At 34.1% G+C, this 15379-nt stretch overlaps 1 protein-coding gene across 9 annotated transcripts in view; it reads right to left on the minus strand.

Annotated features, from left to right (window-relative positions):
* CENPC (centromere protein C) overlaps positions 1 to 12153 on the minus strand; it is a 61458-nt gene extending 49305 nt beyond the window's left edge. For 2 of the 9 annotated variants that reach the window (XR_008912886.1, XM_056802688.1), the window contains exons 1-5: positions 11664 to 11980; positions 6767 to 6813; positions 5174 to 5244; positions 4354 to 4451; positions 642 to 753 (exon numbers count right to left, since the gene is read on the minus strand). Coding sequence is in view for 8 of the 9 variants with exons in the window: in XM_056802688.1 (XP_056658666.1) it covers positions 642 to 753; positions 4354 to 4451; positions 5174 to 5244; positions 6767 to 6813; positions 11664 to 11681 (346 nt within the window). In the remaining variant the exon portion in view is untranslated. Of the gene's footprint in view, positions 1 to 641; positions 754 to 1735; positions 2122 to 4353; positions 4452 to 5173; positions 5245 to 6766; positions 6814 to 7531; positions 7726 to 8337; positions 8445 to 11663; positions 11983 to 12002 lie in introns of those variants that run through there. The other 7 variants (XM_056802687.1, XM_007496381.3, XM_056802686.1 and 4 more) reach the window with 6 other exon arrangements.
* Between the last annotated feature and the right edge of the window lie 3226 nt (positions 12154 to 15379).

Here is a 15379-nt window from a genome sequence, read left to right on the forward strand (position 1 = left end):
AATATAATAAAGCACGCATTTAGTTTGTTTTGTAAACTTGGAATTTATGGGCTTAATTTCCATCGATATGTCCCTTTAAAAGTATTATTAAATCCACACGGATGTTAGAGGGTAAAGAATTTGCCCATAAAATATTCAAGCTTCTTTAAGTCATGGGTTAGTAACTTTTCAGAGACAGAATACTAACATTTTATTTTCTTACTTATTTACTTTACTTACTTAGGAAGAATGACTAGTCATTAGTTACCTCCCTGTCTCCCCCTTTCTTCCTTTAATACTTAACGAAGTGTCAAAGTTTAGCTGAACCCAATTCAGCAGAGAGCTCCAAGGGGAATGATCCTTTAAATTTTTTGCTCCGGGTATGAAAAGTTAGAAAGAAAGGAAAAAAATCAGGACGGAATGCCCAAGACCCTTTAAGACACTTAAAACTACTAACATTTTTGCAAGTTAACAGTCAACCAAGAGCAAAAATGGAACAAGGAATGAAGGAGATGGGAAAACATAAAATGTTTCGACAGAAAATCTAGAATCTAAGGAAATTTTCAACTTTTTTTAAAATTTGCATAGGGCCAATACTGAATTCAGTGCCTTCTTCAAATAAACGAATACCACCATCCCGCATCCATATAATTATTACCAACCTGAATTGTTTCCCTGACTTTGTAACATTATAGTCTGATGTGAAAGGACTGAGGTTTTAGCTTTCTTTTTCACTGAAGAAACACAATCAGTCTTTGAAGGTGATATCTGGCACTAAGAAAGAACAGGAAAAAAAATGAAGAAAATTTCAGCCTATTCCATAATAATATTTGAAATCTGTTCTAAACTAAATGGTCAATTCTGACCAAATATATTTCCTATTGTTGTCCATTCTTATAAATACAATGTTATTTTCTATATCAGAGGTCTTAATCTTTTTTGTGAGTATAGACCCTTTTCATTCTGGTCAATATATGGACACTTTCTCAAAATGTTTTAAATCCACAAAATAAAACACATGTAATTACAAAGAAAATGATATTGAAATAGGTATTAAAATATTTTTAAAAGTTCATGGACTCCATAATAAGAACCCTAGTTCAAATTTTAAATGTTAATTTATTCTGTCATTACCTATTTAATATACACATATTGAGGTTAAAATTCATTAAAAGTGCTCTATTAACATTGATAAAAAGGAAGGAATAGATGAAGTGATACAGTTCTTTATTATATACATTAAAAATAGTTTAAATAATTCTATATTTCTAACTCTTCTATGTATAACACTTGGATAGATCTCAAATTTTATCAATGTGGTATATATTTGTACCAGTACAGACTGATTACTATCCATGCCTCTTGTTGTTTGACTCCTACAGAGGGTCCACCCAAAAAGCCAGAAAACTTAATTTTCTTTTTATTCTATATTTAAATAGTAAAAACAATTCTGCTTAAAATAGAACAGAAGATAATTTATGTATCTTCAAATCCCTTTTAAGTACAGCTTGTTTTCTAGCATTTATTTTCTAATCCTATCATTCCCCATCTTCAGAAAAAAAAAGAAAAACAAAACCCTTGTAACTAGTATACAGTCAAAACAAATTCCCATAATTGGCCACATCCAAAAATGTATTTCTCAATCCATAGCATCACCACTGTTAGGAGGCAATTATCATGCTTCATCAATTGTCCAGTGGGATGATAGTTGGTCATTGAATTGATATGGGTTATTAAGTTTTTCAAAGTTATTTACCTTTTTCAATATTGTTATTCTTTAAGTTGTCCTCTTTGTTCTGCATACTTTATTTTGTATCCATCTATATAACTTTTCATAGATTTATCTGAAACTATTTTGTCATTTCTTAGGGAATAATAGAATTCCATTAAATTCATAGGTTATAATTTATTCAGTCATTCATTTAGTCTTCAATTCTTTGCCACTGCAAAAAGAGCCACTACACATGTATTTGTACATATGGTTCCCTTTCCTTATTTATATATAGGCCTAGGAGGGGTATGTATAGACAGTTTAGTGACTTTAGGGGTAATAGTTCCAAATTGCCTTCCAGAATTTCTGGAACAATTCATAGCTCCACCAACAGAACTTTAATGCACATTCCATTATAACAATAAAATCTAACAGGTAACAATAGAATAGGAAATCATTCAAACTAAATACAAAATATATATGAGTCAATCTATCAAGGCACAGAAAGTAGTTGTATAGATTCAATTAAAAAGTACTCCAAGATTTTAATTGCATGTAATTGGTAAAATAAAAAAAAACTTACAAAAAAATAAATATTAAGAGTAATAATGAAAAGAGGCAGAAATAAAGAGAGAATAGCACTTTTAGACCTCAAACTAGATTGTAAAGCTGTAATCTAAAACCATTTGGCATTTCTTAAAAAGAGAAGTAAATCAATGGAATCAACAGGGGAAAATCAGAAACAATGTAACTTGGGTCCTTGGTATTCAATAAAACCTTGGTATTCAATAAATCCTTGGTATTCAATAAAACCAAAACCATAAATTATTTTAGAGAAAAACTCCCTATTTTATAAGATTTGCTGAGAAGCATCTCATTCCTTTTGCAGAGGTGGAAGGTTCATAGGTATATTACATATCTTCAGGCTTTTCTAATGCAATGATCAATGTTGCCCCTTTTTTATTGTCTTTTTTCTTTAAAAATATTGTTATATGTACTGACTCTCTGGGAGGAGAAAAAGATAGGAAAAATTATGGTGGTATAAAAACAAAAGATATCAATAAAAGTTTATAAATAAAAAAAGAGCTATTTGGAAAACTGGGAATCAGTCTGTCTGAAAATTATGCTGAGATCAACATCTTGTGCCATATTCCATGAAAAATTCAAAATGAATATGTAACTTGAATATTAAAGATATGCCAAAAAAATTAGAAAGGAAATAGATCATATATTTTTGTGCAGCTGTTTATGTACAGATGTATTCTTAACTAAATAAAGGTTAGTGGCAATTATAAAAAATAAAACTAATATTTAGTTTATGAAATTGAAAAGCTTATGCAGAAATAAAATTGAAAAACTTTAGCAGAAGGAAGCAGTCAAATGGGAAAAATATTTATCACATTTCTCAGCTAAGGTTATAGAATCCTAAAATATAGAGACAAGAAAAAGAATCATATATGCAAAATAGAAAACCATTCTCAATACATAAGTGATCCAAGGATATATACAAACATTTTTCAAAGTAAGTGTAAACTACTATTAACAACCATATCAAAGAAATGTTCAAAATCTCTCAAAGTAGGAAATGCAAATCAAAATAATGCTGAGTTTTTATTCCATATTCGGGAAAAAAAGGTGGGAAATCAGTGTTAGGGGGTTGTAGAAATATAGGTAAACTATTAATTGATTATAGAAGCTGCGAATTGGTACAATCATTTTGGAAAGTGATTTGGAATTATGCAAATAAAATGGTGAACATGTCTATATTCTTTGATGAAGAGATTCCACTATGAGGCATATACTTGCCCAGGAAGTTATTGATATAAATAAATAAAAAGGTACATCAAAATATTTATAGGAACACTCTTTGTGGAAGCAAAAACTAGAAACAAAGCATACATCTATCAATTAAGGAATAATAATAAGTTGTGGTACATAAATAGAATGGAATATAACCATTCTATAAGAAATGCAGCAGAACTGAGAAACAATATATATATCATACATGACAACAATGTAAAGAATCCCACCCCCCAACCCCCACCAAATAGACAATACTGCAAATGACAAATAAGTATGTATCCAAAGAAGAGATGTGAGACGTACCTCCTCTGGAGGTCCACAATTATGGAACATTATATATGTTAGATTTCTTTTTTGATATATTGATGTTACATTGATTTTTTTATTCATTTGTTTTTAGTTTTTTTTAATTCTTATATGGGATTGTTTTCTGGAAGAGGGTGGGAAGACTCATGGAAATTAATGTAATGTAAAAAAGAAGATATCAATAACATTCTAAGAACAGAAACTAATTATTTATTAAGCTGATTTTAAGTGGCACCATTATGAGAGCAACAGATTGGTTGGCATGAAAGGACTCTGACCTTTCCGTATCAACAACATTTCACTCTTCCCACTCCTCTAAAAAGGTTATCTATTCCCACTGTAAGCTTTCCTTTGTCTCAATTTCTAGGTATAAAATGTACAACTGGAACATGTACAATCTGTTTGCTCTTGTACCCTCATAAAAGATATAGAAATTTTATCATAGAAGTTCATTGAAACACCAAATTAACTTTAAAAAAATGGGCCTTATAATTTTACTGGCACATAAAGTCCATTCCTTAAAATCAATAGTGACCACTCCCCTTTTAACTTACCTCTTTGTTTGGTGATGAATAAGAATCATTTCTTAATTTGCAAGGAGTGGAACAAAGAGTAGGGCTTCCAGGATTTGTGCTAAAGCCAGTGTCATAACCTAAAAAAGAGTCTAATACTTAGAACTTAAAATATTATGTAAATGGTTAATAAGTAAATGCTTTTTAAAAATATACTTGATGTAATTTTGATGCCAAAAACCAGTCTCTGAACCAAGTGTAAAGCAAATCTAAGTACTTAAATACTTTAAAAGGTCGAGTTAAAATAATATAATACAGTTATCACCCTTATTTCACTGGCCATGTGTCCCCTACTACATTTCTCATTCCAATCCTTTCTCAACACAGCTATCGTTAAGAAAAAGGATTGAAACATAAATCATTCTTTATTTTTTCTTTGAAGAATTACAACAAATCATAATATTTTTGGCAAATTTAAAAAAAAAATTAATACCCATTTCTGCTTTATATATATATATATGTATTGCATATATACTTTAAAAATTTTTTAATATTAAAAAATTTTAATATTTAACATAATTACATAATATATAATAGTATTTAATAATACTTATAAAGTATTTAAGTACCTGGATTGAATACTTGGAAGGGAAACCCAAATACAAAAATCAACCCAATTACTGGGTTCTATATAAAAAGTGCAAACATCAATTGCCAAAATGATTGAGGCATTTCAGATCAACTCTTAAAATTAAAGAGAAATATTTTACAAATATATTCATTTAAATGTTTTATTTTTAATATGAAAATAAGCTAAATCTTCCAGTTATTTCCACATAAAAATTAGAAAATACAGGCTTACTTTTTTCTTCAAAACAATCTTGTATGTTTTCCAATAAGTTCTGGCCTTGCCATAGATCAGTAACAGGAAGCCTATAGTAAAAGAAAGGAAAGACGTAAGAGGAGAGGGTAACAAAATATAAAAAAATTCTATTTTAATTAAATGCTTAAGACACTTAAATTGTTATTTATGATCTAGGTTCTGCTGATCTATTTTAAAATTCCCAACTAAATTGAATGAAAAAGCTATTGGCATACTACTTTCTGAGTACTTGAAAAAAAGTGCTTCAAAATCTAAAGTTCAGTGTCTGAAGTACTAAATTCATAAATAAATAAAATTATATTGTTTGAATAAAGGGCCATATCTACTCACATGTCATTTAAGGAAAATATTGCAAATTTTTACTAATTTAGAAATTATCTAGTCCAATTTGGGGGATAAGAAGTTACTCAAGGAGAATTAGCATCTCTGCCATGAGGGCTTGTCAAGTTTTCAGGGCTACTCATGCATCTTTGGTGTCCATCTGGCAATCAAATCTCACCTGTGGCTCCAAGAAGCTGTAGCATGCCCAGTGGCCACATCCCAGTAAACCATTTCAGCAGTCAGACTAAATCAATTTGAATATAACTAATAGACCACAACCAGTGAGTTAAGGAATGTCTACCCCAAGCACATGAAGAGTTCCCCCAGTGGAATGAGTGAATGAGAACAATTTTTCCCAACAGCCATGAAGGCAGTCTAAAGCAGGTATGGTGGAATGCTCAGAATTTGGTCAGACATCAAAGAACCCAAGATCATCCACTGCTTCCCAGACCATTACCAGTTGTCCTGACTTTTTGTCTTACCACTGGACTTTGATGACTATGCAAAAAGAGAGTGAGGCTGATGACTTTGTGAAACTCTACCTCACTTAAAATAGAACTGAAGAAAACACCCCCATGATGTCACTTGTCCTCTTAAAAAATGATCAATAACAAGTCCAACCTGCTCAGTTTATAAATCATAAAATAAAGACTCTAAGATGTTTTGTGCATTATCCAAGGTTACACACACAGGTAATAGGTAACTGATTTGGAATTTGAATTGAAGATTGGTGACTCCAAATCCAAGTCTCCTGCAAATGCATTCTACTAGAATGTCAAGTCCCTTGAGAGAAGGGGAGGTCTTATTTTCTATTTCCCACAAGCATTTAAAAGTGTTTAATAAGATCAGAGAATTAAAAGGCGTTTCAGAGGTCATGTAGTCCAACCTTTTATATTACAAATAAGGAAATCTCTCGAGGCCCAAAGAGATTATACCTGGGACAAGGTTAAACAAGTAGATCCTATGTCCTTTAACTCAAGAATCAATACTTGTTCCACTGTACTAATAAATACTTATTGTTTTGAAGGGTATTTACAAGATAATATTCCTTTCTTATTGGTGTGAATAACTGAAAGCTACCTCTACTGTAAATTAAAACCATTTTCCCAGTCATCACTAAAATATTAAAATTGAAAAGAAATCTTAATTTTGAAAATTCCTATTATATATTCTTTACTTCAATAAAAATGAGCTTATTCATTAAAGATTGATATAAAAATCAACTTTATAAAATCTTTAATAAAACATCACCTCGAAGTACAGCAAAATCTTGTCCTGTAGCTAATTTTCAGATGATCCTGGGGAGGAAAAAAGAAAAAGTAAATTATTTCCCTAGATTTACTATTTGAATTATGTTTTTTTAAAAAAGCTAAATTATGAACATTTAACTTGATTACATATGACAAGTTGATAAGACTTCTCCCTGTTGGTTTTTGTTAAACCTTGATCACCTCTTAACATCAATATTTTTGTTGAAGGTAGTACTATAATATTTCCAGTCATCCTAATATATAACTTAGGAGACATACTAGATCAGAGGCTCTTACTCACAGCCTTAAAGGTCTGTAAACTTTTAAAAATATTTGACAACTATTTCAATATGACTGATTTCCTTTGCCCTCCTATGTATTTTACTTTATGCATTTAAAGACATTAGTCTCAAAAGGAGTTCTTGGCTTCATTAATCTACCAAAGGAAATCCACAACACAAAAAAGGTTAAGAATTCTTATCCTAAATACTCCTTCCCTCAATTCTCACACTCAAAGTAGTAACACTCTGCCCAAGTGTATGTCCACAACAGTTCGAAAATTAGTTCCCTTTTTTTTCCAATCATTATGATCACTATTCTAGTTCAGATACTATTCTCATTCATTATCTCTCCTCAGAGCTATTAAAATAACTTCCTGACTGATCTCTCTCTCCCTCTCCAATTTTCCATCATATCAGTCAAAATAATCTTCCCCAGGCAGAGGCTTATGTTTTTTCTTTGTTCAATAATTATCAGAAATTCCAACCTGAGCTTGTATTTCAACATAAGCCTCCTTATATACTTTTTCTTCCAACTAAACAAGGTCACTTGCTTTTTCAGTACTAAAAAAAAATAGGTCTTCAAGCATTCATCTCCCTCTTAGGACTAATAGTTATCTCTAGCATCCATCCAGTCAATGTCTTTGTCAATCATGGATTGTCCAAAAAGGTCTTCTAAACAGAATTTCAATATCAAAGAAGCCCTAGAATCTAAAGGCCCAGATGATGAAGCTCTAGAATACTTGTGTAATAATGACCCTCTTTATGATTGCTATCAAAGTTAAGTGGAAATATAAAATAAGTTAAGTCAAATTTTTCTATGCTATTATGATCATCAGAAAATTATGCCCAATTGTTTTACAATAGTTACTATTTCCTAAAATTGACACAACAACATCAGGTATGTGTGGTATATTGAATAGCGAGCTAGGCTTAAGGTAGAAAAATCTGAATTTACCAAATTTGAGAATGAGAAGAGACCTTAGCTGCCACTTAATATAACTATAACATAAAAAGAATCCACTATAACATAACTGACAAGTGGTCATCCAGGAAATCAACCACCTCTTGAGGCAGACTATTCCATCTTTGGACAGATCTAATTGTTATAAAGTTTTTTAATATCAAGCCTAAATTTGCCCAGTGGCTTCTGATCCTGCCCTCTTCAACCAAACAAAATAAGTCTAATTCAGGTACTAGAAGATTGAAGAGTCTTCCTTTTCTTAAACTAAACACATTCCTAGTTTTTTCAAATGATGTTCATTAACACAAAGACAATCACTAACAAACTAACCACTTAAAAAAAGTAGTCTCTCTTCAAGCACTCATCTCTAAGATTAATGGTTATCCTTAGCATCAATCCAGTCAATCGTTGTCAATTATTGATTGTCCAAAAAGTTTTCAAAACAGATTTAAATAACAAAGGATTAAGAGAGGTCCTAGAATCTAGGGCTCTGATGATAAAGCTCTAGAATACTTATGTAATAATGAAACTATGACTGATATAAAAGTGGGAAAAAATTAAAATTAGCAAAATACTATTATGCTATAAGGATTCTGTCAAAAAAATTATGATGAAAAGTCCACTTGATTCAATTTAATAATTAGAGGAATTATGATTGTGATGAATCATAAGATAAAATATTTTCAGAATTTTTCAGTTTCATTTTTAATATCCCAATTGAATTTTTTATATTATTTATAATAAAATATTATTCTCTGCCTTAAGTGGATTAATTTAATTTATTTTTCAAGCCCTTATCTTCTGTCTTAAAAGTGATACTAAATATTGGTTCCAAGACAAAAGAATGATAAGGGTTAGGCAATTGGGGTTAAATGACTTGCCCAGGGTCACATAGCTAGGAAGTAGCTGAGGCTGTATTTGAATCCAGGATCTCCCATTTCCAGGCTTGGCTCTCTATTTAAGCAACATAAAAACAAAGGCTAAATAAAAATTTATTTTAAAAAATACAGATGGAGATGCAGGCAAGCTAGAAAGTGTTAGTATAGTCATGTTAAATTTTGTATTTACTTTTAAAACAATCTATTTAATATTCACGGTCTAATATGTACAAATTTATATTTTCTCTTTGCTCATGTTCATTGATATGTTTCAAGTTCATAATTTAAAAAGAAAAATTGTTTTAGAAAAGATATAATAAATTGTATCACGTCATAGGAATGGACTGTTTTATTTTACTTTGTTTCTCTAATTCCTACTATGGGAATGTTTTGCACATGGTAGATATATAATAAATGTTTGTTTTACTGAAAAAATAAATAAAATAAAATAGATGTCTTGCTGCAATCTCAAACTCAGCATGTTCCTTGTAAATATCCTTCCCCCCAAATTCACCCCTCTCCCAAACTTTACTATTTTTATAAAAGGCAACTAGGAGGCATAATAAAATGAAGTCTGTACTTGGAGTAAGAAAAATATAAGTTCAAATCCTACCTCAGATACTCACTAGATGTGACTTTAAGAAAAATTACAATCTCTCTTGTCTATTGCCTCACCTGTAACTTGGAGATAATAAGAGCATCTCACAGGGCTATTATAGGGATCAAATAAGTTCAAATATGTAAAACACCTTGCAAACTACATATTTGTATATGTGTGTGTGTATTTATAAATACACACACATGCATTTGTTCTTCACATAAAATACACATGAGATATGTGTACATCTGTATATGTTATATCATAATTCTTTCAGCCCAAGTTCAAAATTTCAAAACCAGCCTAGACATCTCACTTTCCCTCTACTCTCTGGTCAAATCAGTCCTCTACTCTCTGATATACCTTTGATTCTCCTAAAACATTTCCAATTTATCCCTTTCTCTTTGTTCACAGGCTTTGTCATACTTCAGGCTCCTATCAACTCTCACATAGACCACTGCAAATGGCCTAACTGATCACCCCTACCTCAAGTTGTCTTCCACACAACTACTACAGTGATATTCCTAAAGCATAGATCAGATGATAGTATTTCCTTGTTAAGTAAGCTCCAGTGATGGCATTTAAAGTTCTTCACAACATGGCTCTAACATAACACCATAGATTTGTTATATATTATTCTCTGCACACTACTGTATAGCTAAACTGGCCTTCCTGCTACTCCCAACATATGACTGTCCATCTCTAGCCTAGAAGAGAGATGTGGTGCCTAGAAGTGAGAATGCTGGCCTTGGGAGTTAGGAAGATCTGAGCCCCACTCCCATTTGGTGGTCATTTAAACCTCTCTCTAAACCTTAATTTCCTTTATCTATAGACTGAAGAGGTTGCCTTACAAATCTTAAATCTATGATCTTGTAGGGAACAGTTCGTTAATGATAAGGCAGAGATCTGGAGGGTAGAGCAAGATAGGATTTTCAGCAATCAAGGTTTAAATGGAATAAGAGCAGGAAATGGTAGCAGGTGCAAGGCATTTTTGACTAGGAAGCTAATAGTTAATAAAGATCTGGAGAGATATTATTTCTCACTAAGTGACAGGGATTGTGTGCTAAGCACTGGAGATACATGAAAGACAAAAATAGTCCTTATCCTTAAGGAGTTAAATGTCTCCCTTGATTACCTCCAGTTTGTCCTCTATAGAGCTTGTGTGTGCCCAGTTGTTTGCATGAAGTATATACTGTGCTCCTTTCCCCCCCTACCCTTACCTGACTCCTGCCTTGGACTGTGAGCTCCTTGAACACTTAGCACAGAGCCTGGCACAGCGCACTTAATGCTTGCTAAATTGTTAACAGTCCTGGACCAAAAAATTAGCAGTTTTATCCAAAATAATCAGATAAATAACGCGGGGGATAAAATCCCAGAGAAAACTCCAAACTACTTAATTCTGATAAAAGTTAACAAAATAATATGTATGTTCTGTCCCTTTCCAGTTTGGGGCTTAGTGCAGTGCCTGCCTATAACAGGAGCTTAATAAATGTTTATTGACTTAATAATTGACCTAAATAGAAGGAGATAACATACAAACAAGTATGCACCACATAAACTGCAGGTGGTCCCCGGGTAGCCATAAGGGAGGAAAATGAAAAGCCATTCGACGGGCACTTCCACTCTCAAAGATCCCTGGATGGCAGAAGGTAGCTTCAGTTAAGGTCTCACCCAAGCACTAGGCCATCTGACCAGAGAGACTTGATAATTCACTCTTGGCAGCATCAGCAGGGCATTTGGTCTCCACTGACCCCTATCCAAATGACTTGCACCGCGGTCAGACTAAGGGAGTGCCAACCGGCATTCACATCCCGGGAGCCTTTCCACCTTTCTCTGTATTGGAAGGCTCCGGGGCTGACATCTCGAGCTGTCAGGCTACCTCAGCCCCAGCTCCGCCCGCGGCAAACCGATCAGTGAACCGAAGCGAGCCAGCACTCCTGGGCCCGCGTCTCGCTCCTCCTCCTCCACGCTTGGTCTCCGAGGCTCGGCCTCTCTCTTTTTCTCCCAGCTTCTAAAGGCTACCTGCCTGAAGAGCCAACCAAAGACTCAAAAGCCAGATGTAAAGAGGAGGAAATGGCTGAGAGAAGCGCAGGCACAAACAACGGGCCCGCCCCCTTTCCCCGCCAGACAAAAACCGCCTTGGGAGGTTTAGTTTAAAACTACCACAGCTCCCAACTTACCAGATCAGAGGAAGCCATTGCCGGACCCCAGTTCCCCGGCTCACGTCCGTGGTGGGGTAGGGGGCAATGCGGGTTGCAGGGAATGGTGCTGGCGGGAAGGGAGACGTCTCGGGGTGCTGTCGGTAGACAAGGGGAGTCAAAGGGCCGGCACGCCGCAGACCTTCAAGCCAGTGTCTTCCTAGGGCTTAAGCCCTCTCAGAGCCGTCCCCTCTACCCGTCAAGCTCGAGGCGGGGAGAGACAGGGGTGGGAATGGGGGGGAAAAAAAAAATTTGAAAATTGGATGCACATGCGCAGAAGCGGAAAAGAACTTGCTCTCCCTGGTCCCGGAAAACACTTACGGTTGAGTTAGAAGACTTTTCCTTCCCGCCTACTCCCAGAGAAAAGCGATTCGTCCAGCACCACCTTCGTCCCACCCACTCGGCTGAGTTTGGGCTACAATTGGAGCGGGTGACAGCTTGCCCGGCCTCTAGGCCTAGGATTGGCTGATTTGCAATCAGACACGCCCCTGTCCAGTGACCGTTGTTTTTTATTACTCCACAGAGCTAGGAAAGACTTTAAGAGAAGGAGGGGATTGGTTCATTTTGGGGCTGAGGGAATGAGTTGGGTGCATGCGTGAAGTCAGAAACGGTTTTTAAACCAGAGCATTGTGTAGATTAGCGGTGAGAAGTTTGGTACGTGAGAGAGAAAGTACGTCTATTAGCTGCGAGGAATTTTGTATGAAGTAGTGTCTGTATAAATGTGTGAGTGTTGGAGGGCAGGGCTTTTGAGTGTTGTATATACAGTGCAGCATACTATCGGAAGTGGGGTTGTTTTGTAGATGAATGAGAAAGTGAAGAAGGGGCTTGTGTTTGTGTAGGTGTATACGTATTTTCTTAGTTGCCATTATTTATTGGGGTGTGTGTGTATGGAATTATATACATTTGTGTAGAAGTGCCATGCTCGCTGAAAATCCTACAAAATAAGTCTTTTGGTGGATTCTACTTTTCTCCTGGAGAAGGGATACAGCTTCTATGGCGAATAAATAGAATGACTTTATACAAGGTATTTTGAGAAAGAAGCTGACACCTTAGGTATCATCCTGGACTCCTCACTCTACATCACACCCCTGTATCCAATCCTTTGCCTATGCCTATCGATTTCACCTTTGCAATATTTTTTCAAATATGTCCCCTTCTCTCGTCTGACTGCCACTGCTCTTAAGTACATCACTTTACAGCTGGATTATTGCAGTAAACTGTTGGTGGGTCTGTCTGACTCGTCAACCCATTCCAACCCATCCTTTATTCAGTCACTAAAATATTTTTAAAGCCAAGTCCAACCATGTCATCCCTGACCCCTTACTCAGTAAACTGGTGATACTCTCACCTCCAGGACCAATACAAAATCTTCTGTTTAGTGTCCAAAGTCCTTCATAGCATGTGCCCCTGCCTTTCCACAGTCTTCTTACACTATACCCTAACCTTCATGTAACCTGCAGTCTGATGACACTGACCTCCTTGTTGTTCCTTAAAAAAGACACAGCTTCTCCTAATAAATAAATATGGAAAAGTACTTTGAAATCTATTTTTTTCTCTTTGACTGATATGGCTGTTTAGAGATATAATTTCCCCCAAAGGTACTGCTTCGGCTGCATCCCACACATTTTGTATATTGTTGCATTGTTGTCATTCTCTTTATGAAATTATTAATCATTTTTATAACTTGTTCTTTGATCCACTTTAGTATTAGATTATTTAGTTTTAAATTAATTCTTGACCTATACTTTCATGATCTTTTCTTGAATGTAATTTTTATTGCATTATAGTCTAAAAAAGGTATATTAAATATTTCTGATCTGCTTTTGTTTGTGAGGTACTCTAATGCATGGTAAGTTTTTGGGATAATGTCTGATGTCTGAAAAACAGATATTCTCCTTTCTGTTCCCATCTGATTTTCTCCAGAGGTCTATCATATTTAACATTCTAAAATTGTAGTCATTTCCTTAACTTCTTTATTTTTTTTCTGATTAGAGCTTTATCCAACTCTGAGAGGAGAACGTTGAGGTTCCCCCTAGTATGATTTTATTATTTTCTCCTATAACTCATATAACTTTTTCTTTAAGAATTTGAATGCTTATGTAGTGATCCAAGACATTGCCAGAGACTCATGATGAAAAATGCCATATGCCCTTCAAAAAAGAACTGATGGATATCTCCCACAAAATGACTAATATGGAAAAAAAAACTGTTTTACCTTATTACACATGTAAAATCTATATCGAATTCCTTACTGTCTCAGGGAAGGAGGAGAGAGTGAAGAAGAAATGGTCAAAAGAAGGAAGAAAATTTGGAACTTAAAGAATGTTAACAAAATTGTTTTAATGTGTAATAGAAGGAAAATAAAACATTATTAAAAGAAAAAGAAAAATGTGGGTGCCTTTGAATATGTAGAACCTATATCATTGCTTTCCATCTTGGGAAGGGGAAAGGTAAGGGAAGGAGGGAAAGAATTTGGATTGTAAAATGTCAGAAAACAAAAGATAAAAATCATCTTTATGAGAGCTATGTCCAGAGATGAGGGATCCTGGGTTCAAATTTGACCTTGGACAATTGCTGGCTGTGTGATTCTGGGCAAGTCACTTAACCCCCATTGCATATCCCTTGCCACTGTTGATTCTAAGATGGAAGGAAAGGGTTTGTTTTTTTTGTTTTTGTTTTTGTTTTTTATTGTTTCTGTAGCCAATTGGGGGAAAATATATTCCTTTTTGGAGGAATCTGGATGCTTTGCCATTTGGTAAACATAGATTTAGTATTGATACTTCATTATATATGGTGCCTTTTAGAAGTTGTAATTTTTCTGTTTTTCTTTTAAGTCTATTTTTGCTTTTGTTTTGTCTGAAATCATGATTGGAACTACTTTTTTTGTTTTTACTTCAGCTGAAGCTTGTCTTTTACTTCAGCTGAAGCCCCTTATTTTTAATTCTGTGTGTCTGTTTCAAGTGGGTCTCTTGTAAACAACAAATTGTTAGGTTCTTGTTCTAATCTATTCTGCTACAGGTTTGTTATTTATGGGTGAGCTCATTCCATTCACATTCACAATTATGATAGTTAATTGTGCATTTCCCTCCATCCTATTGTCTTCTGTTTGTTTTTTTCTTTTTTTAACCCCATCATCCCTCCTCAAAAGTTCAACTTAACCTGTATTTTTTATTACCTCATTTCTTTCTCTTATCACCTTCACCTCCTATTTACTGCGAGCTCTAGAATTTGGCTTTGGGATTTCTTTCAGGTAATAATAGGTAGACTTTTTATTTCTATCTTACCTTAAGGTTCTAGGATATTAGAGTAATATTTTTTGATTTCTTGAAATATGTCTAAAGTCTTCCTTAAATTCTCTCTCCCCTATTTGCTTTTCAAGCCAGCTTTCTGATAAGATATTTGATTTTGTCTTCTATTGTTTTATTCTTTTGACTTTTTAGAGAAGCTTTCTTAAAAAAGATTTTTGTTTTCCTGTTTCTTTATATCTCTTGGAGTCATTAGCTTTAAGTTATCAAATTCTAATTTTTATGGAATTATTTTCTTCAGTGAGCTTTGATGCCCCCTTTCCATTTGGCCAGTTCTATTCCTTTTTTATCTTTTTAAATTCTCTTTTTTTAAGGCATTTTCCCCAATATTTTTCTGCCCCTTTTACTGAGCCATTGTCTTTTTATAGTTTTTCTTACATTGTTCTCATTTCT

Source organism: Monodelphis domestica, chromosome 6 (assembly GCF_027887165.1).
Source record: "Monodelphis domestica isolate mMonDom1 chromosome 6, mMonDom1.pri, whole genome shotgun sequence".
Lineage (NCBI taxonomy): Eukaryota > Metazoa > Chordata > Mammalia > Didelphimorphia > Didelphidae > Monodelphis > Monodelphis domestica.